Source organism: Hyla sarda, chromosome 3, assembly GCF_029499605.1.
Source record: "Hyla sarda isolate aHylSar1 chromosome 3, aHylSar1.hap1, whole genome shotgun sequence".
In the NCBI taxonomy this organism is placed as follows: domain Eukaryota; kingdom Metazoa; phylum Chordata; class Amphibia; order Anura; family Hylidae; genus Hyla; species Hyla sarda.
In genome coordinates, this window is record NC_079191.1 from 144,419,754 (window position 1) to 144,443,263 (window position 23,510).

Sequence of the window (23,510 nt, forward strand, 5' to 3'; positions counted from 1 at the left end):
AGCGGGCAGCAGCTGCATATCATGCTGTGGGGGTCAGACATATGGATATATGTCTGACCCTCACATCATACATATACAAATGCCAGCTCACCGCTATGAATGACAAGTAAGTTATTAGGAGCAGCAGCGCGAGCCTCCCTGCACTGCTTTAGCGGTGAGCCGGCATTTGTATATGTATGATGTGAGGGTCAGACATATATCCATATGTCTGACCCCCACAGCATGATATGCAGCTGCTGCCTGCGATGAATGACAAATTCTTAGCAGCGTGAGCGGGCAGCAGCCTTCCGCTCCGCCGCTAATAGAGTTTTAGTATATGTATATATGTGTATGTGTATATATATATATATATATATATATATATATATATATATATATATATATATATGTATATGTGTATATAGTGTATGTATATATATATAGTGTATGTGTATATATATGTGTGTGTATATATATGTGTGTGTATATATGTGTGTGTATATATATGTATATATATGTATATATATGTATATATGTGTGTGTATATATATGTATATATATGTATATATGTGTGTGTATATATATATGTGTGTGTGTGTGTGTGTGTGTATGTGTGTATATATATATATATATATATATATATATATATATATATATATATATATATATATATATATATATATATATATATGCGCATGTATGTGCGCAGCAGGGGTCAGTATACAGTAACCGATGGCCCCGACATATGATAAAATCGACATACGATGGCCTCTCAGAGGCCATCGCATGTCGATGTCAGCATCGACATACGATGCTTTTATATGTCGGGGCCATCGCATTAACAGCTATCCGACAGCGCAAAATGCTTAAGCTGCTGTCGGATAGCAGTTTAAGCATCCCTGGCAGGTTCGCTCACCTATTCCTGCTGCTCCGGGTCCACTTCGCGATCCTCCGGTGTCTTGCGCATCTTTTCCAGGGTCCTGGCCTCGCTTTCCGGCGTTGTTATTACGTCACTACGCACGCCGCGCCGGCGCAGCAGCGTAATAACGTCACCAGAAAGCGAGGCCCGGACCCTGCAGAAGATGCGGAAGAAGACACCGGAGCAGCGGGACAGCATCGGGAGCCCCTGGGACAGCATCGGGAGCGGTGAGGACCTGGTCCGGAGCGGCGGGAACAGGTGAGTACAGCTTCCTATACTTTACATTGCACGGATCCCTCAACATACAATGGATTCGACAAACGATGGGTCGTTTGGAACGAATTACCATCGTATGTTGAGGGACCACTGTAGATATATAATGGCGCTGGAGGGGGCAGTACATTTATTCAAGCACAGCGGGCACTAAGTTTGATATAGCGCAGCAGGAGGAAAGATATATAGAAAGCTGGAGGGGCCAGATATATACCCTTCCCCCAGCGATTCTATGCATCTTTGCCCACCACAGCGCTTCTATATTAAAACCCTGCCAGGAGCCCTGATTGGCTCCTCAGTGGGGAATTTAAAAATGAAAGTACTGTACATTGCAGGGGATCGGAACATGCCGCCCGCTCCCCTGCTTAATAACATCGGATCGGGTCTCAGAAGTGAGACCCGGTGCGATCAATCCCTCAGCCCCTCTACTACTACCCCCAACATGGAACAGACCCTGTTCCATGCTGGGGGTAGCAGGACTGAGCTGTCGGTTTTCTGTGAAGCAAAACTCACAGGTTTTCCTGTGAGTTTTCTTCACACTCGGAGTGCTATTTCTCTTTTTATCGGGAACACGCCCCTTTTATCGGGAAAAACGCCCCTTTTGTTTTTTTTTATTTATTAATTTTTTCACTCTGAGTGATTTTGTCGGGTTGTGCGCCAAATTCTGGCGCAAAACACGACAAAAAGTGTTGGGATCCTGTTAGTAAATGAGGGCCATTGTGCGTTCCCTAGCAGGCATGACATCACTGAAGCCTGTGAGAGCAGTGCCTCGCCATGCACTTCTGGAGTTTGGTCTCCTGCCAGGCCTGGAGGAGACCAAACTAACTGTTTGACTTGCGCAGGGAACAGAACAGAGCCACCTAGTGGCTGTTTTTTCAGTAACATTAAAAACCTATAAAGGGTGAGAATTTTAACAGCAAGTAAATATAAAACATTTAGTTTGGTGACAGGTACTCTTTAAGGCAGATCTAAGAGGACAAACAATGAACTACTATAATACAAACAAGATGAAGTTCAGCCTTAACCAAACTGAAATGAAATCTTTCCCTGTAGCGCCCCTAGAGACAGAAATTCATATTGGTCTTCTTTATAAACAACATTTTCAGTATTTGACTTGTATTCCAGGATTTGCTTGCTTTCTGGTGAGAGTGTAGAACTTCCAAATGAAGGTCTATGTTATATCGTTAGAATATCATGTTGTTCTAAATATATTGTTATAAAAGAACATATTGCATAATCCATTTAAATTTTTTTTATTTTTCTCCTTTTTGCTGCGTTGTCTCTAAAAATGTAAACAAATAAAACTGACCACCATTGCAATAAAACCAGGAGACAGATTTCATTTACTGGGTTCTTATTTGTTTCATTGGGGGATATTTACCAAAAGTGGAACATTATAACCTATTAGGTTGTTGGTGTCATTTATAAAGCATGGCATGAGAAATATGGGAGCTAGAATCTGGTTGCTTTTGCTCCACTTATTTGGATGAGGTTTATATGCTAAAATTGGAAAGATTTCTAACGTCTCATTTCTTACGGTCAAAACAATAGGGAATCAAGCATCCTTACGTCACAACAGAGTCTGTGGAGGAGTATGCCGATGCGGATGCACCAGAATTTGAGAACGTATTTGTGATATCCGATTTCCAGCACCCGTCATTTCGATACCTATATAAGGCTGACTGCAGAGTGCTGGGCCCTCCGATCGTCTTGTATTGTGCTCAGAAAGGAGAGGTACAGTTATCTTATGTAGAGCGATTTACTAAGCCATAGTGGAGATAGAGTCCGATTATTAATACCTTTGGTCTTTTTAGCTTTTCTACTTAACTTTTGCAGAGTCTTATCTTTTTATAGTGATTTCTCCTGTGAGCTGTAGGAATTATCAGAGCAGTGTATTTTCTCAGTTGACTATAGTTATTACAAAGATCAGCAAGTGGCTAAAGGCTACTTTATCAGCTTTATATATCTAACCCACTAAACTACTCCTTGCGTGAGTTTACCGTTTTATATAATTTGTTTTCTTTTTCTAGCCTTTGCCATTCACTTCCCGGCCTTTGTATTGTGCAAGCATGTTGAATCTAGTCCTGTGCTTTACTGGCTTCAGAAAAAAGGAAGAACTGGTAAGAGCAGTCATCTAAAAGTGTTGGTTTTCTCCTATAACTGTAAGTGGCACTATATAAACTTATTGGTGTTTTTTTTTTGTGCCAATGTGATGTGCCAACAATTTGTTCTTACTGGAAATATGACTTAAAGGGGTTATCCAGGAAAAAACTATAATATATAAAATATATAATTCATTCAACTGGCTCCAGAAAGTTAAACAGATTTGTAAATTACTTCTATTAAAAAATCTTAATCCTTTCAGTACTTATGAGCTTCTGAAGTTAAGGTTGTTCTTTTCTGTCTAAATGCTCTCTGACGCGTGTCTCGGGAACTGCCCAGTTTAGAAGCAAATCCCCATAGCAAACCTCTTCTAAACTGGGCGGTTCCCGAGACACGTGTCATCAGAGAGCACTTAGACAGAAAAGAACAAATCAACTTCAGAAGCTCATAAGTACTGTAAGGATTAAGATTTTTTTAATAGAAGTAATTTACAAATCTGTTTAACTTTCTGGAGCCAGTTGATATATAAAAAAAAAAATTATTTTTTCCTGGAATACTCCTTTAATAGACAACTAGGTGTTACCAGTTTGGGTGTGTCACTAAACTGTCTGGCACTGTTGCCTTTTGATTGGATAGTCTCAGTGTAAGGACCCCCCCAACCCCCCCCAATTTTGTAGCACCCAATTAGCTATTGCTTCATACATTTATAGTAAGAATAGCAGAAGCGGCACAAAACAGTGCCATTCCTTGTTTTATCTTAGAAAATTGTGTCCATACATATTAAACCCTTGCATTATGGCTGCTGGTTCATTTAATTCAGTCTTGGACCCTCAGTAAACTAAATGTTCTACTGTGTGGACTGGAAATCAGTCTCGACTGGGGTTGACTTACTGCTGCAGACTTACTCCTGCCTTCCTTGTTCCACTGTCCCCAAATGCATAGTTTTGTTAAATACGCTGCTCAAAAAAATAAAGGGAACACTAAGATAACACATCCTAGATCTGAGCGAATGAACTAATCGTATGAAATAATTTAGTTTTTACATAGTTGAATGTGCTGACAACAAAATCACACAAAAATGATCAATGAAAATCAAATTGATCAACCCATGGAGGTCTGGATATGGAGTCACACTCAAAATCACAGTGGAAAACCACACTACAGGCTGATAGCTTACAAGGAGAATACAACAGCCGGCACTACCAATACTAAGCCGTAGAGCAGAACGAAGAGGGGCAGCAATACCGGAGCCAGACCGTATATAGTCCTGTAGCGGTGGTGCTCAGCCCGTAGACAACAATGGTTCAGCAAGAAGAGGCGACACTCACCATTCAGGATAACTTCTTTATTCACTCAGCGGTGACATCAAACGGGATGCAGGCGGGGGAGTGGGCTGGAGGAGGGGTAGCTGGGACAAGTTGTTTTGTGCGCTCTGTGCACTTCCTCTAGCCAGATGTGACTCCTGCGACCCATTGCCGCCGCATTACATAGAAGCGGCGTGTCGCAGTCGCTAGGCAACCTGATGCTCAACAGAATCACATGACCGGTGGGCTGATCCAACTTTGATGTAATGTCCTTAGAACAAGTCAAAATGAGGCTCAGTAGTGTGTGTGGCCTCCACGTGCCCGGATGACCTCTTTACAACGCCTGGGCATGCTCCTGATGAGGGATGTCCTCCCAGACCTGGACTAAAGCATCCGCCAACTCCTGGACAGTCTGTGGTGCAACGTGGCGTTGGTGGTTGGAGCGAGACATGATGTGCTCAATTGGATTCAGGTCCATAGCATCAATGCCTTCCCCTTGCAGTAACTGCTGACACACTCCAGCAACATGAGGTCTAGCATTGTCTTGCATGAGGAGGCACCCAGGGCCAATTGCACCAGCATATGGTCTCACAAGCGGTCTGAGGATCTCATCTCGGTAATGGCTGTCAAACTACCTCCGGCAAGCATATGGAGGGCTTTGCGGCCCCCCCAAAGAAATGCCACCCCACACAATTACTGACCCACCACCAAACTGGTGCTGGAGGATGTTGCAGGCAGCAGAACGTTCTCCACGGCGTCTCCAGACTCTGTCACGTGTTCTCAGTGTGATTTTTCTTTCATCTGTGAAGAGCAAAGGGCGCCAGTGGCAAATTTGCCAATCTTGGTATTCTCTGGCACATGCCAAACGTCCTGCACGGTGTTGTGCTCATACCACCCTCAGTTTGTTTCTCACTGTTGAGTGGACAAATGCACATTTGTGGCCTGCTGGAGGTAATTTTGCAGGGTTCTGGCAGTGCTCCTTATGCTCCTCCTTGCACAAAGGCGGAGGTAGCAGTCCTGCTGCTGGGTTGTTGCCCTCCTATGGCCTCTTCCACGTTTCCTGATGTACTGGCCTGTCTCCTGGTAGCGCCTCCATGCTCTGGACACTTCGCTGACAGACACAGCAAACCTTCTTGCCACAGCTCGCATTGATGTGCCATCCTGGATGAGCTGCCCTACCTGAGCCACTTGTGTGGGTTGTAGACTCCGTCTCATGCTATCACTAGAGTGAAAGCACTGCCAGCATTCAAGTGACCAAAACATCAGCCAGGAAGCATAGGAACTGAGAAGTGGTCTTTGGTCACCACCTGCAGAACCACTCCTTTATTGGGGGTAGCTTGCTAATTGCCTATAATGTCCACCTGTTGTCTGTTCCATTTGCGCAACAGCATGTGATATTGATTGTCAATCAGTGTTGCTTCCTGAGTGGACAGTGGGATTTCACAGAAGTGTGATTGACTTGGAGTTACATTGTGTTGATTAAGTGTTCCCTTTATTTTTTTGAGCAGTGCATATTATTGATACCCTATGCAAGAGACCAGGAGTGCAGTAAGGAAGACCCCAGCTACAGTGCAAATTATATAGTGTACAAGAAACAGGATAATCCAGCACGAGGTTCCAGGTAAAATATTGTAGCTTTATTGAAGAGATATATATAATCTGGACAGACATGAAGGTGCAGGAAAGTTAAAACATCCTTGAATTATATTTTGGCATATATTGGCACTTTTGCACATATATCTTTGGTTAAAACTACAACATTTTGTTTACTGGTATTTTATAGTCTCTATAGCTTGCACACCTGTCTGTACACAAGAGCTTTAGATTAAACTGCACAGTGTGAACAGGGTGTTTTCTATTTGTCCATGTTGTGTTCGTATCTCCTCGAGTGCATTAACCACCCCGCCCGTGGTGATCAGCATGTATTCATACAGAGCGCTTTTATTTTATTTTTCTCCTTAAGGTTTTCTTTCTCATATAACAATAGTTTGCCATGATATTTAGACAGTTATTGTACACACATTTAAAGGAGAACTCCGGAATAGGAAAATTGCCCGTCATACTCCCGGCAGTAAAAAAAATTAAATAAAGAGATACATACTAGGGATCAACTGACTATCAGTTTGGCCGATATTATTCGCCGATATTCACGAATTTAAGTTATCGGCAATTACCTTGTCTATAATGCGGGTGCTTTAAATCAATGAACTGCAGCGGCTTTTGCGGTGGCAGAGACTGCAGCCGCCTGCTTCTCTCCCCTGCCTGTCCTGAGTCCAACCCCTGCCCGATCCCCCTGCTTATCCTCTGGCCACATACCGCCACCGCCGCTGCATTGCCTCCCAATCATCCGGCCACATCGCCTCCCCCATCCTCGGTGTTATAATTACCTGTTCCTGGGGTCCATGCTACGTCTGGCTCCTGCGGCGTCCTGCGCTGTTTCAGTCCGCTGCGCAATGACGAGTGACGTCCTCAACGCTTCGTCACAGTCAGTGCGCACAGTGACAGTGCAGGACGCCGGCGGATCCAGAAGTAGCGCAGACCCCGGGAACAGGTAATTATAACACTGGGGATGGGGAGGCGATGGGGCAGCGATGTGGGTGGCAATGGGGCGGCGGTATGTGGCCAGAGGATAGGGAGGCAATGGGGCAGCGGCGGCATGTGGCCAGAGGATAGGCAGGGGGATCGGGCAACATCGGTGGTTGGACTCAGGACCCCAGGACAGGCAGGGGGTACTGAAATGCACGGAATATATGCATAAGTTATCGGCTATCGGACGGAAAGTTCGCAGAATATCGGTATCGGCTGTAAAAAATCAATATCTGTCGATCCCACTCCGGTCTCCGCCGCGATCCTCTTCCTGGTTGCCAGTGGTCGGCGAGTCATACTGTACTCAGCCAATCGCCTGCCGCAGTGAAGTCCCGACTCGGCCAACGATAGGCTAAGCGGCAGTGTGAAGTTTTTGGCACCTGCTGCCAGGAAGAAGATCCCGGCGGAGACCGGAGCGGGTGACGGGAGACACCGGGGGAGCGAAGGAAGGTATGTATCTCTTAATTTTTTTTTTTTTATTTACAGGACCAAGACGGGCAATTTTCCTATTCCGGAGTTCTTTTAACATAAGTCATTTCACTTTTTTTTCTGTTCATGATGAGAACCCCTATATTATAGCTATATGTACCAATAGGTTACAAGGGGTTAACAATTTTTCTCACTAGTGTGTTAATTAATGAAGAGGCAGGACACAGAGCACATGATCCTTGCCTTGATGATTTTAAGGGGAACTCTGACGGAAACAAACGGGAAAACAGATGTTTACACTTCGTCCACCATGACAGCCCACATGAGAGATGGTCTCATAGGGCCTAATAGGAACAGGAAACGGAGGTTAAAAGCCCCTCCCCCCCCCGCACCTTCCCAAGTGTTATCCTGTTTCATTTAGGTCCAGGACAGAGCCAGAGTCTCATGTGGGCTGCTATATATATATATTTTTTTTCCCCCTGGGCTGGTTGGTCTGTATTAATGTGTATATTTCCTCCCCTTCTTTAAAGGGGTACTCCGCCCCTGGCATCTTATCCCCTATCCAAAGGATAGGGGATAAGATGTTAGATCGCCGCAGTCCCGCTGCAGTCCCGGGGATCGCCGCTGCGGCACCCCGCCATCATTACTGCACAGAGCGAGTTCGCTCTGTGCGTTATGACGGGCGATACAGGGGCCGGAGCAGCGTGATGTCATGGCTCCGCCCCTCATGACATCACAGCCCGTCCCCTTAATGCAAATCTACGGCAGGGGGCGGGATGACCGCCATGCCCCCTCCCATAGACTTGTATTGACGGGGGCGGGCCGTGACGTCATGAGGGGGCGGAGCCGTGACATAACTATGCTCCGGCCCCTGTATTGCCAGTCATTACGTGCAGAGCGAACTCGCTCTGCGCAGTAATGATAGCGGGATGCTGCAGCAGCGATCCCCGGGGTCCCCAGCGATCTGACATCTTATCCCCTATCCTTTTGGATAGGGAATAAGATGTCTAGGGGCGGAGTACCCCTTTAAGCCTGGTAGTCGTCGGGGTCCCCTTTCCCCTACCTCCGGGATACAGGTTACAGCGCCCCTGAGGGGGTTAATGTACCTGTACAGGGGAAGGTCTTCCTTTTTTTTTTTTTTTTTACGGCCTTCCCATCTGCTCCTGGGAGCCCTGTGCGGTCCTCTCTCAGGGGCTGCATGTGGTCAGGGGGAGGCTGTCTGGGCGCTGTGTGTGTAGCGGTGTGGCTGCAGCGGTGTCCGGCGACACTTCCTGGCCGGCTGCATCTGTGTGCAGCTGTCTACGCTGTCCGCCAGGAACTAGGCAGGAAACTTTGGTTCCAGGCAGTACGTAGGTGCGGCATAGCGGAAATGACATCACCATGGCAGTACATCTAAGGCTCAGAGTCAAGCAGACTTCTTAAGTCGGAAAGCCTCGGAGCCAGGGGAGTGGTCCCTAAATCCATCAGTCTTCCATCTTCTTGTGCTCAAGTGGGGTCAGCCATGCATAGACCTGTTTGCCTCCTGTCAGAACGCAAAGGTTGCTCAGTCCCTCCTTTATTCCTCTGATTACAAGAACCTTGGCAAAAATTTGAGACAACAATTTAAAAGTAATCTTTGTGGCCCCGTACTGGCCGAAGAGAGGGTAGTTTTGTTTTCTAAAGAGTCTGGCCGTAAAACCTCCCTTTCCTCTACCTCTTTTTGAGGATCTACTGACTCAGGGCCCAGTAATGAATCAAGGTCTGCAGGATCTTCATCTTACAGCCTGGATTTTGAGGAGTCAGCCTTAAGAAAGCAGGGTCTGCCACTTAAATTTATATCTACATTAACTAAAAGCAGAAAACCCTTTGACTTCTAAAATCTACCTGAAAATCTGGTGAAAATTCTTATCCTGGAGTAAAGAAGTGAAACCAGATCCATCTAAACCAAATTATCCACAAATCTTGTTTTTACATTTTTTTTATTTTTTTACAAGTGGGGTTTGAGGGGTCTGTCACTTAGCACGTTAAAGGTCCAAGTGGCGGTGCTGGGGGCTTTTTTTTGGATCATCAGATTGCGGATCATCGGTGCTTTAAAGAACCTTTTAATCCAATAGCTAGATTAAAACCCCAATCTGTACTCCATCCTGGAACCTCAATTGGGTGCTCTAAGCGCTTACTACTCAGCCCTTTGAACCGCTTCATCAGTGCTCATTTAAATTTCACTCTGAAAATGGCTTTCCTCATTGCAATCACATCAGCAAGAAGAATCAGAGAAATTCAAGCCCTGTCAATAAATAAGCCATACATGTCCATATCCGATGAAAGGGTAACCCTTAGATTAGATCCTTCTTTACTCACAAAAGTGGTCACTGATTCTCACAGATCTCAAGAAATTTTTCTTCTTTCATTTTATAAAAACCCGAAAAATCCACAGGAAGAAAAGTTTCACATGTTAGGTCGTCTTCAGTGTCTTGATGCCACGAGTCCTTGGAGGAAAGATTCAAATTTACTCTTGCAATACCAAAGTCCAAATAAGCATAGAAAGGCATTTAAAAGTACTATAGCCAGTTGGATAAAGAGTGCTATTGCTGAGGCATATAGGGGGAGAGGGGAACAAGTCCCTGACAGTCTAAAAGCCCATTCTACCAGATCAGTGTCAACCTCTTGGGCAGAAAGATATTCTGCTTCTATAGACCAAATATGCAGGGCTGTCACATGGTCCAATCCTCATACCTTTTTCAGACATTATCGACTCAATTTGTCTAATTCTCATGACTTGGCCTTTGGTAGGAAAGTTCTGCAGGCCATTGTCCCTCCCTGATGATTATTTGGTATTTCTCATATGGGCTGTCATGGTGGACGAAGTTTAAAGATAGAATTATTTACTTACCGATAATTCTGTTTTCTTGAGTCCACCATGACAGCCCCATTATATCCCTCCCTTTGGTGTTGGTTTCTTCTATAGTGTTACTTTTCCTTGTGTCCCTTTTTTAATTTGTAAAACACTGGGGAAGGTGCCGGGGGGAGTGTCTTTTAACCTCTGTTTCCTGTTCCTATAAGGCCCTATGTGACCATCTCTCATGTGGGCTGTCATGGTGGACTCAAGAAAACAGAATTGTCTGTAAATAATTCTATCTTTTCAAATCAATTGGTGCCAGAAAGTTAAACAGATTAAAATGTGAATCCTTCCAGTACTTATCAGTTATGCAGTACTTTCCGGTCTGACCACAGTGCTCTCTGCTGACACCTCTGTCCATGTCAGGAATTGTCCAGATTAGAAGCATATCCCCATAGAAAACCATTCCTGCTCTGGACAGTTCCTGACACGGACAGAGGTGTCAGCAGAGAGCACTGTTGTCAGACTGGAAAGAACTTCACAGCTGATAAGTACTGCAAGGTTTAAGATTTTTTTAATAGAAGTAATTTACAAAACTGTTTTAACTTTCTGGTACCAGTTGATTTGATAACCTTTTTTGCCACCGGAGTTCCCCTTTAAATTTTGTATCTGTGTCTGCACATAACTATCCATGACTAAGGCCAGTAAGGTGGCTGAAATGCATGGATGTTTTAACTTGCCTGCACCTTCATGTCTGTCAAGATTTTATATATCTTCAATAAAGCTACGATATTTTACATGGAACCTCATGCTGGATTACCCCTTTTCTTGTATCCATTCTTTTGACGGACTGACTTACTGTGTTCCGTGCATGAGCACAGGTATTGTGGTTTGAAAGCTGGGCATGTCCTCAATCATCAGCTGCTTGGAAGAGCGAACGGGGAGATGAATACACAGAACTTCGGTACCATAACTTAGACTACAGAATCTTATTGTCACTGATCTTACTGACTGCCCTAAGAAAGGACTCTAATGCAGTGATGATACTCCACTCCTTCTGTCTACGCAACATCAGAGAACTATAGCAGAGGGGAAAGTAAAGGGAGTGCTTCTGTAATTTTTACAGTTAATCAAAATTGTCAAAGGGGTTGTAGATTATATTTCAATAAATATACAATCCATTTGAAAAGTTTTCAGACACCTTCAGTTTTTTTTTTAACAAAAATCTTTTTTTTTTTTCTTACTCCATTATTCAGCCCTCAATACCCCATGACGAAATTGTGAAAATAGAAATTTAGAAATGGACCCAAGTGGCATGTATTCAGACCCTTTATTATGACACGTGTCAGTGATTTGGTGTCTTCCTGTTTATCTTGATCGTCTTTGAGATGTTAGTGCACCCTGTGGTAAATTCACTTGATTGGGTGTAATATGGAAAGGTTTACCCTGTCTATATAAGGTCACATGGCTGACTATAAATATCAGAGCAAAAACAAGCCATAAGTGGGAAAGAACTGCCTGTGGATCTCAGAGACAGAACTGGAGTAGCCACGGTTCTGGAGAAGGATAAAAAAAAAAAAAAACTTGCTACACTGAAAGTTCCCAGGAGCACAGTGCTTATTTATTAAATAAAAGTTTGGAATAACTAGGACTCTTTCTAGATCTGGCTGCCTTGCCAAACAAAGAAATCTGGGGGAGAAGGGCCTTGGTAAGAGAGCTGACCAAACACCCAATGGTCATTGACTAAGCTCCAAAGATCCTGTGTGCAGACAGGAGAAACATCCATAATGGCAATACTCCCCAGTCTGGGCTTTATGCCAGAGTGGCCAGAAATAATCCTCTCTGTCTTTTTGTTTTCGCCAAATTAAAAAATAATTAAATAAATAAAAATAAAAAGTTGTAAAGGGCTCACATTGTAAGAAATGAGTCTCTGGTCTGATAAAAACAAATATTAACCTTTTTGGCCTCAATTCTAAGAATCATGTCAGCAGGAAACCAAGCACTGCTCATCACCTGTCCACCTAGCAGCATCATGCTATGGGGTGTTTTCCAGTGTCTGAGACAGGACTGCTCCATTCAGCTTCCCATGAACCCTGACCAAAGTGCAGAGAGATTCATAAGAAAATCTGAATCCAGAGTGCCCTGGGCCTCAGGCTGTACAAAAGGTTTACAATCCACCTAGACAATAACCCTAAGCACACAGCTAAGCCAACACAGGTACGGCTCAGCCAGTCAGAGCTTAAATGGTTTTATGGAGAAGAATGGTTTTCCCAAATTCAGGTGTGCAAACCTTGTGGCATCATAACCAAGAAGACCAGAGGCTGTAAACACCGCCAAAGGTGCTTCAACTAAGTATTTGGTAAGAATTATTTTGGGGGAGGAGGGTTAATTTGGAAAAAGAGAAATTTTGGCTCCTATCTGAAACAAAATGTGAAAAAAACAAGGGTCTGAAAACTTCCCAAATGCTCTGTATGAGTAGAAACAGGCCTTGGGTATGGTCCATTTGATGTGACATATTATATTATGAATTTTATAATAATAAAAACAATTTTCCCCTATGTTTTAGGTAAAGCTGGTGACCTTGGTCCACCATATGGGAGGAACCATCCGAAAAGACTTCAGCTCGAAAGTGACACATCTTGTTGCTAATTCTACTCATGGAGATAAATTTAGGGTGAGCATCTGTTCTTTCTTTCTAATATCTGCTAAATTTTTTCATGAAGAAAATGTAACTTTCTTCTGTGCATCTTGTAATTTCTGCTGTAGACATAGATGGTGTCATTATAGAGATACTTACCGTATGTAGGTTGGGATTACCCTGCAATCTTTCATTGTATCCTAGATTGTAAAAGTTTAAACAATGAAGTCAATAGTCTTCTCACACCTAGTCTAACATTGTGATTAGAGACACCCTGATGGTACATTTACCAAGGCTTTGTATCTATTTCTGACACACATACGCACAGGTCCTATTTTAAGTGAGAGGACACAAGTCTTTAGGCCGTATGTAATTGTTTTAGTGACTGCATAATAGCACCGCAATCTACAGTCACTGCAAAGTGCAAAAGTCATGGGGGAAGATTTATCAACCTGTCCAGAGGAAAAGATCGCTTCTTTCACTCTTGAAAACTCCTGTGAAAAATGAAAGCATTCTGATTGGTTGCTCTGATGGGTCCTCTGGACAGGTTTTGATAAATCTCCCGCATAGTCTTGGCTTTAACAACTATTTTGGTTTTGCTCTAGGTTGCTGTCAGTCTCGGAACTCCAATTATGAAGGCTGACTGGATATTAAAGGCATGGGAAAAAAGGAATGAATTGTGAGTATGGGTGTGAGACTTTCCATGTTTGGATTAGAATCTTTATTATACCTTGTGCATTTTGCTAGAACATCAAATGTTCATGAATACCTGCATATAAAGCAGTCTTGGGGTTATGTAGAGTAGTAATGTATATTTAATGTTGACCTATTGTTAAATCTACTTTAAAGGGGTACTCTGTTGGAAAACTTTTTTTTTTTTTTTCTATCAACTGGTGCCAGAAAGTTGAAACAGATTTGTAAATTACTTCTGTTAAAAAATCTTAATCCTACCAGTTCTTATTAGCTGCTTAATATTACATAGGAAAGTCTCTTTTCTTTTTGGAACACAGAGCTCTCTGCTGACATCAAGAGCACAGTGCTCTCTGCTGACATCTCTGTCCATTTTAGGAACTGTCCAGACCAGCATATGTTTGCTATGGGGATTTTTTCCTGCTCTGGACAGAGATGTCAGCAGAGAGCACTGTGCTCGTGATGTTGGCAGAGAGCTCTCTGTTCCAAAAAGAAAAGAATTTCCTCTGTAGTAGTCAGCAGCTAATAAGTACTGGAGGGATTAAGATTTTTTAATAGAAGTAATCTGTAACTTTCTGGCACCAGTTGATTAAAAAAAAAAAAAAAAAAAAAAATCCACTGGAGTACCCCTTTTAAAGGGTTGGGTAGAACTTGCTCAAAGCCATTCAATATCGATAAAATGTTTGATTGCAAAGAGAAGCTTCCAAAAAATCTGCATGATTGTTAGATAATGGTGTCATGAGATCAGTTCTCATCCAGTTGGCTCATTGACTGTATTATTATATTTTAAATTAAGAAAGTCCATTAAGGGTCAACCTGGCAGGTCTTTATTTCCAGGAAAGGATCACTAGGAATGTAATGTAGGCTTATAATATTCATATAATCTATAAATACTGGTGACTGTACGATCACCAGGGTACAGAGCAGGGTCTCCATGAATAAATAGTCTGGGCAATAAACCTTCCCTTTCTTTGTTCTATGACAAGCTGACTAGGAAGGTCAAAATTTGTTCAGTTTACACTGATACACACCATTTTTGCACATATTACTATATATTTTATTTTTCCTGCATGTTTAAGTTTTGAATAGTACCAAGAAATCTGAACATATTTTACTGGGATGGCGTGTGTTCTAAAAGTTAGAGAGATTTAGAAGTATTAAAACCAGGAACTGGGGCTAATTTTGATGGTATACCTGCTAAAAGCAAAAGTATATTTTAAATTTTCACTTAAAGGGGAACTCCGCTGCTCAGCATTTGGAACAAACTGTTCCTAAAGCTGGTGCTGGGAGCTCGTGATGTCATAGCCCCGCCCCTCAATGATGGCTGTCACGCCCCCTCACATAGACTAGCATTGAGGGGGCGGGCGTGATTGCATTGAGGGGGCGGGGCTATGACATTACAAGCTACTGGCTCCAGTGTTCGGAACAGTTTGTTCCAAACGCTGAGCAGCGTAGTACCCCTTTAAGAACAGTGTGGTTCCAGATTTACTCAGAAACGTGGTGTTTTAAATAAACGAGGCACCATTTGCAGTAACAAGTTACTTTATAAGAATGAAAACAAAATGTACTCCAAGGCAGTAGGATCATTGGATCTTCAGTTGTTAGTCTTTAACTGTCCACTAGCATCACAACCAAAATATTTTGCCTTACTCAGTGTTAGATTTCCATCTTAGAGTTGTATAGGTTTGTTGACAGCTGTCTTGTTGGGATCGTGTTTTTTTTCTTAGCCAACTCCTACAGCTGTTACTTGTGGGCCTATTCACACTATTTAGAATCTGCATGGAATTTCCTTGTGTTTTCCGACTTGCACTACTCATTGAATACATTGGGGAAAATCCTGTTTGCCAATGGGACATTGCTCCACGTAGAAAATCGAGGAAATTAACTGAGGAAATTCAGCCATGAAATTCCTTGCAGAATTTCCTCATTGTGAACAAACCCCTTTTGACTTTTGCATGAATTTATTTTTGAAATGCAAATTAAAAGAATTTTCCTGAGTTTTAAAAGGGTTTGTAGACGGGAGTTTTCTTTTTTTTTTTCTTTCAGGACAATGACCATTGTACAGTAGGGAAAGATAAGTTACACTTGTACTCTTCTCCAGCACTCCCGCAGTGCCTCTGGTGTCCTTCTCCAGTCCCAGGCTGCGATCCTCTTCCATAGAGAAAGTTTGACGCCGGGGCCCAGTTTCATATGGTCGCTCAGCCAATCACTGGCCCCAACAATGTCCCTCCTTAGCCAGTAATGGGCTAAGCGGCAGTATGACACACTGGGCCCCGACCGACTTACACTTTCAAGAAGAGGATTGCAGCAGAATACCAGAGACACCTTGAAGCACTGGAGGGGAGTACAAGTTAACTCATTTAGTTAGTTTTATTTTTTATATATAATATATACCGTAGTATGGACATGGTTCCCCTCCTGCTGGGGAACCGGTCAATTAAATTGGTTGGCATCTGAGTTTTCAGACCCCCCCCAACCAATTGTTAGAACAAGCCGTGAGAAAAGGACAGCTATTAGAGACAATCCCATAGACTTACATTGTAAGTTTGTTTCGCTTAGCGAAGAGATTACGGGCTGAACACCCGATCAATACTTTTGATGTGTCTCTACAGCATGTCAAATGTTTTTGTTTAAATGACTGCCCATTTAAGGTTGACATTAACTTATGACTAAGTTTAGAATGCAGTTTTGTGATCCAGGTGCATAACTTTATATAGCAGACTACTGCCTTGAGGTGACATTCTTTACACAGTTTGACAGGTGTGAATATTAGGAGAATTGTCCTGTCAATCCACACATTACCAATGATTGTGACTTGTATTACTTTGTATTAGAGAGTTCAGTGCAACCAATGAGGAGTTCAAGAGTGAATTCAAGGTATCACCATTTCAGGACTGCATATTAAGTTTTCTTGGCTTTTCGGAAGAAGACCGGGTCAGCATGGAAGAAATGACAGTAATGCAAGGTACAGAGAATAAAATACAGTAGACTCCCAATATTGGACACTCACAGGGAAAAAGTGTCTGCCATTGTTGAGAGATAATTGACCGAATACTGCACTGTACTCCCTCCAGAGTGTAATTACCTATAAAACGCCATTTAATCACCCTTATCCCTTCCCCGTATCATTTCATCCCCCTTTATACTCTGCCACCTTATTCCACCGTGCCATGTGCCAAATTATCCCCCCCCCCTTCCCATCTTTGCCACTTGATTCCCCTGTGCCATTTCATTCTCTCCTTATTACTCTGTGTAAATGCATCACCCACCCCTACCCTTCATGAAGTGGCACTGGGGGATAAAGGGGGAGGAATGGCACAGGGGTGGTAAAGAGAAGGTGATGCAGCACAGAGGGTAATAAAGAAGGAATGAAATGGCACGGGGGGGGGGGGGGGGTATCAAGAGAATGTAATGTGGCACAGGGGGTAATGAAGGGGGGATGATTTGGGACAGGGGAAATAAAGTGGCATGGGAGGTGGGGAATCGGGGAGGGAGGAGGGTGAATGATGTGGCTGGCGGACGTACAAAAGCAGGAGACAATTGTTTAAACAGTCTTTTGCTTCTGTGCTGGGGCTTCTGCAGCAGGGTCCTGGGCCCCTTACTGTGGTATTGGCTGCACTCCCTGAAGGCATTCCTGTGTACAAGGTAGAGCCGGCACAGAAGCCTGGTTGTTCCCTATTGGGTGTGTCCGCGTCCGCTATTGGGAGTAAGTCTTATGGGACTCTGCTGGGGAATTAAAAACTGTCCACTATTGAGAGGTGTCTACTAAGGGAGATTTTACTGTAGTTAAGTTTAATAATGAACAGCCAATATTATTTTTCAATTGAAATATATAAGATTAAAGACAGAAGTCAAAGTCAAGTGAATGTAATTAATGTGCTTTCCATTGAATTTTAATTTTCCGTTTTACTTTTAGGGGGGCAGTTTTTACCTGTTGGGGACGAAAAGTGTACTCATCTAGTTGTTGAAGAAAATTCTGTCAAAGAATTGCCCTTTGAGCCTCCAAAAAAACTGTATGTGGTGAAGCAAGAGGTGAGTAGTATGTGATCGCCTGATGGCCACAGCTACATAACTGCGGTCTGCTGGTGTATTCACTTTTATTTGTCTTTGCAGTGGTTTTGGGGAAGTATACAGATGGATGCTAGGGCTGGAGAAACAATCTACCTCTTTGAAAAGGTAAGTTACATTGTGTGTTAAAGGGCTTTCCACCCAATCAACCCCAGGCCACCCCCATTCCCCTTACACACACAGGGGGAGATTTATCAAAACCTGTGCAGAGGAAAAGTTGCCCAGTTGCCCATAGCAACCAATCAGATCGCTTCTTTAATTTTTCACAGGCCTTCCTGAAAATGAAAGAAGCGAGCTGATTGGTTGCTATGGGCAACTGGGCAATTTTTCCTCTCCACAGGTTTTGATAAATCTCCCCCACAGTGTCTAGTTTCTGCCCACTTGCTTTTCTGTGATCCTCTGCACCATAGAGTCCGGCAAAATAACGTGTAGAATGACCCACTGCTGTGCTTCTCTGTATAAATCTTCCCCCCCCCCCCCCCCCCCATGGAAAACTAAGTAAAAAAAATTGCAATAATTCAGTACAGTACCTCAGCACATATCCCTGTCTCTATTTCTTTTTTTGTAGCATGAAAGCCCAGCACTCAAAAAGTCGGTGTCATTACTTTCATTAAATACTCCAAGTAGTAACCGCAAGAAACGCAGATTGAAAGATACTCTAGCACAGATAACCAGAGAAACGGATATTTCACCATTTCCACCTCGAAAACGTCCTTCAGCAGAACATTCATTGTCTATTGGATCATTGCTTGACATCTCAAACACACCAGAGTCTACAAAATCTATTTCAGGTAAGTGTTGTTTAAAAATGGCAGGCTGCACCCTCTGCAGATGTGCCATCTGAAATACACAACAACTGTTATGATCAGGTTAAAATAAATAAAAAATATCATCCATTTCAACCTATGATCCTGCAGTGTTTCAGTGAAAGGCAAAAAAAAAATCATTGAGACAGTTCCCGCTGGTCCATGCAGTAATGTGGCAACAAATGTCAAGACACAAATCTCATTCACTGAAGAAAAACTAAAATGACACATGTATTTAAATCTTGGAATTTTAGCTCTGGAAGCCTGCCATTTCTCTTGATCATCTTTGATAGGTTTTTGCACTGTCACTGCCATTTAAATTCAGTTTATTGGACATTACTTGGGAAGACACACCCCGCGGTCTGTTTAACCCCTTAACGACCATGGACGTGTATACACGTCCAGGCAGGATGAACGTTCACGCACCAGGACGTGTATACTCGTCCATGGCTCTCGTGGGTGTAAGTGTTATGACAGAGGGAGGGAGCTCCCTCTGTCACCCCTGCAGCACCCCTCAGCGCGACCGCGGGGTGCTGTGTGTAATCCCTGGCAGGCGGGGACCTGCCACACTGCCGGGACCGAAGACAACTTCGGTCCTGGCAGTTTAACCCTTACAGCCACGGTAGGAAGCGACCGCGAGCTGTAAGGAGTTTTGACAGAGGGAGGGGGCTCCCTCTGTCTCTCTCCTGTAGCACCCCGCAATGATCGCAGGGTGCTGCTGCTTACCTGGGCAGCCGGGGGTCTTTATAAGGACCCCCAGGTCTTCCCCGGTTATTGCCTGTGAGGACGTGCCAGAGGCAGGTCCTGATATGCTGCCTGCTAGTGTAAAACTAGCAGGCAGCATATATCTGCAATGCTTTGGAATACTAAGTATTTCAAAGCATTAAAAAAAGGGAATAAAATAAAAGTGTATAAAAACAAGTATAAAAAAAAGTGTAAAAAAAAATAATAAAAACACATTTATTAAATAAATATAGTAAAAAATAAAAATGTATAATGTGTAGGATCACACAGCACACATCCGCAGCATATTACATGCTGCGGATGCCCGCCAGAAGTCACAATAATGAGCTCCCTGCTGCGGCTTGGTAGCTTTGTGTGTCCACTAATAGCGGTGCCGGGGGCATCCACGGTTTAAAATATGCTGCGGATGCGCTCTATGTGACCCTACACTGCGTCCCATTCATATTGCGTTTCCACAGTGTTAGAGGTATCCGTCAGCATCATGTCAAAAAGAGTGATGCTGACGTATACTGTAGCAGCTCCAGTCATTTCTGACTGCTACAATATACATTGGATCCCTTTTTCGACATGACAACGGTTACCTATACTGAAGAAACGCAGTATGAATGGGGACTATTCGTATAATGATGCCCTGAAAGCCAAAGGGGGCTCCTCTCCTTTGGGGTCCTACCACGCGGCCAAGGAACCAAATATGGCCTAAGCGGGGATATTTCCAAACACGGGCCGAGAAGCTCAATAAAATATTGGGTGCATTTCTTGCAATATGAGAAGTGAAGTACAAAAAATATGTCCCACAAATGATGCATTTGTGAAAAAAAGGCAAATTTCGAATTTTTAACACTAACATTGTAATCATTCCTGCCAAAAAACTATGGTGTTAAAATACTCACTGTACCCCCTAGCGAATACCTTGAGGGGTCTAGTTTTTAAAATTGGGTAATTTGGGGGGTGTTCCTATGTTCTACTACCTTAATTTCTGCAAACCTTGCATAGCACACAAAAAAGATGTACTTTTCAAATTTTCTAAATTTAAAGTTCAATTGTTAGGCTTCTAATTTAATTTAAAATGTTAATTAAAAACAAAAAAATGCTGTCAAAATAAAGTAGACATCTGAAAGTATAAGTTTCATAAACAATTTGGTCAGTATGTATAAATATATGCAACCTATTAGTGTTAAAATAGCAAAAAATCTTTATTTTTATTTTAAGATTTTTAAATAGAAGTAATCTACAAATCTGTTAAAATTTCTGGCACCAGTGGTTTCTAAAAAAAATTTGTTTTCCAACGGAGTACCCCTTTTAATTCTATGTGCCATGCCTGGGAGAAACCAGGTACTGATCATCACCTGCTCAATACCATCCATACAGTGAAGCATGGTGTTGTCGGCATCATGCTGTGGGTGTGCTTTTCATAAAGAAGCTGAATGGAGCAAAGAAAAATTCTTAATAAAAAATCCTATCCAAAATGCTCTGGACCTTAGAGTGCACCGAAGGTTAATCTTTCAACCAGACAATGACCCTAAGCACACAGCCTACACAGAAGTTGCTTAGGGACAACTCTGTAAATGTCCTTGAGTGGCCCAGAGACCAGAAAATGGCTGTCCACCGATGGTTCCCATCCAATCTGACAGAGCTTAAGAGGATCTGCAGAAAAAAATGGCAGAAAATCTTCAAATCCAGATGTGGAAACATTGTAGTCTAAACATATCAAAAAGTAAGCAGACTCCGTGCAAGTCAAAGTTCTAGTGCAGTGTGCGGAGACAGCATTTCACTGGACTGACACATCTAGTGCACAGAATTGTACACATGGCATAAAAAAATACAGTTGTACTTTGCAGGAACCTACTCACTGTGCTCTCCAATGGGGCATCCTCTTCATTTAGAGGAAAGAAGGTTTCTACACCAGCACAGACAGGGATTCTTTACTGTAAGAGCAGTGAGATTGTGGAATTCTCTCCCGGAGGAGGTGGTCATGGGGAACTCTGTAAAAGAGTTCAAAAGGGGCCTGGATGCATTTTTGGAGAGTAAGAACATTACATGTTATGAATACTAGATTTATAGGGACAGAACGTTGATCAAGGGATTTATTCTAATGCCATATTTGGATTCGGGAAGGAATTTTTACCTCCTTGGGTTTTTCTGCCTTCCTCTGGACCAACTCAGTAGGGACTCAGTGGGGTTATAGGTTGAGCTTGATGGACTCTGGTCTTTTTTCAACCTTATGAACTATGTAACAATGTGCACAGAATCTGCCAGGATGCTTTCTTCAGGGGAGCAAGTTTACTGCAAGGTTGTAATAAAAATAATAATAATGCACCGTGGCTGGCAAGTGTCATGGGGTACACCAGTTTTCAGTTAAGCGCCTCTTACGGGCTGGTGTGTCTTATATATTTCAGTATGATAGCTGATTTATTCAATTTCCTTCTAACAGATACTCCCAGAATTTCTTCGAAATCTTCCAAGTTCTCCACACCTGCACCCCAGAAGCAGTCAGCAAGATGGCAGGTGGCAATGGAACTATATCAAACAGAGAGCAACTATGTTGACATTCTTACCACCATAGTACAGGTAAACTTGACACTACATATCGTATGTACTTTATTACAGCTAGCGGTAATAAGAGTCTTATTTTCACTTCTTTTTGCTTTTTGACCAGCTCTTTCAGGTTCCCCTAGAAATGGAGGGACAGGTAGGGGGGCCACTTCTTGCTCCAGAAGAAATCAAGACAATTTTTGGAAGCATACCAGATATTTTGGACGTACACACAAAGATAAAGGTATTATGTCAGTGTGAAACTCAGGCTGTAGGACTCATTATACTCAGAACATTATAAATAATTAAGAAAATGGCACCTTAATGCCCATCCCTGTTGCATTCCTGCTGGCTGTCCCCATTCAGATGGTATAGGCATCGGTGTTTTATTTCTATAACCTAATTTTATTTTATTATTTTTAAGGATGACCTGAAAAAAATGATGATGGACTGGGCAGAAACCAAAAGTGTTGGAGATGTAATTCTCAGTTATGTAAGTGTTTTTCAAGTCAATGCTTTACAAAATGTTTCATCTGTTTCCTTTTAATCAGGTAAAAAAAAGAAATTTACTCAGAATAGCCATGCAGTATTGGATATAGTCTCTCTGCGGCATGTAAATGTCTACTTAAAGCAATCTTGGAGTGAATTAACCTACTGAAGGTGTAAAGAGCAACTGACATGAGGTTTAGGGCATATAATAGAACTACAGTCTGTATATGATGTGTAGAACATGTATCCAGCCTTACTCTTATTGTTCTTATTACAGCTTTTATTATCCCCCAGTAAATTTTTTTTTTACTTGCAGCCACTAACAGTCAGATTGGCGTGGCCTGGGGTTTGTTATGCCCAGTGGCCGCCAGGCCGATCCCCTGTACAAGAGTGCTGGGACCGCTGTGTGATTGATACACAGGTCCAAGCACCATGCGCCTCTTAGCTTTCTTATGTGAGCGCTGTCCAACATTATTTTACAGAGCGAGCGCTCACTTGCACTGTCTGACGCCTCCATGCGCCCAGGCAATACTAGAGGCAGAGAGTGAACGAGCTGCTTGTGACTGCAAAAGCACCCACCACATCTCCCGCACAGAGAAGAACGGGCACTGTAATATACAGTTATGGCCGTAAATGTTGGCACCCCTGAAATTTTTCAAGGAAATGAAGTATTTCTCACAGAAAAGGATTGCAGTAACATGTTTTGCTATACACATGTTTATTCCCCTTGTGTATTGGAACTTAACCAAAAAAGGGAGAAAAAAAGCAAATTGGACATAATGTCACACCAAACTCCAAAAATGGTCTGGACAAAATTATTGGCACCTTTAACTAACTTAATATTTGGTTGCACACCCTTTTGGAAAAAATAACTGAAATCAGTCACTTCCTATAACCATCAAGAAGTTTCTTACACCTCTCAGCAGGAATGTTGGACCACTCTTCCTTTGCAACCTGCTCCAGGTCTCTCTTATTGGAAGGGCCCCATTTCCCAACAGCAATTTAAAGATCTCTTCACAGGTGTTCAATGGGATTTAGATCTGGACTCATTGCTGGTCACTTCAGAGCTCAACAGCGCTTTGTTGCCATCCATTTCTGGGTGATTTTTGACCTATGTTTGGGGTCATTTTCATGC

General features: G+C 42.8%; 1 protein-coding gene across 8 annotated transcripts in view; it reads left to right on the forward strand.

The window, feature by feature from the left end:
* The window catches only part of ECT2 (epithelial cell transforming 2), a 93,809-nt gene that overhangs the window by 21,664 nt on the left and 48,635 nt on the right, over positions 1 to 23,510 (forward strand). For all 8 annotated transcript variants that reach the window (XR_008891143.1, XR_008891144.1, XM_056565201.1 and 5 more), the window contains exons 5-15: positions 2,723 to 2,905; positions 3,202 to 3,291; positions 12,975 to 13,082; positions 13,652 to 13,725; positions 16,571 to 16,701; positions 17,653 to 17,768; positions 17,850 to 17,912; positions 18,373 to 18,595; positions 21,786 to 21,922; positions 22,011 to 22,130; positions 22,311 to 22,379. Coding sequence is in view for 6 of the 8 variants with exons in the window: in XM_056565201.1 (XP_056421176.1) it covers positions 2,723 to 2,905; positions 3,202 to 3,291; positions 12,975 to 13,082; positions 13,652 to 13,725; positions 16,571 to 16,701; positions 17,653 to 17,768; positions 17,850 to 17,912; positions 18,373 to 18,595; positions 21,786 to 21,922; positions 22,011 to 22,130; positions 22,311 to 22,379 (1,314 nt within the window). In the remaining 2 variants the exon portion in view is untranslated. The remainder of the gene's footprint in view (positions 1 to 2,722; positions 2,906 to 3,201; positions 3,292 to 12,974; positions 13,083 to 13,651; positions 13,726 to 16,570; positions 16,702 to 17,652; positions 17,769 to 17,849; positions 17,913 to 18,372; positions 18,596 to 21,785; positions 21,923 to 22,010; positions 22,131 to 22,310; positions 22,380 to 23,510) is intronic.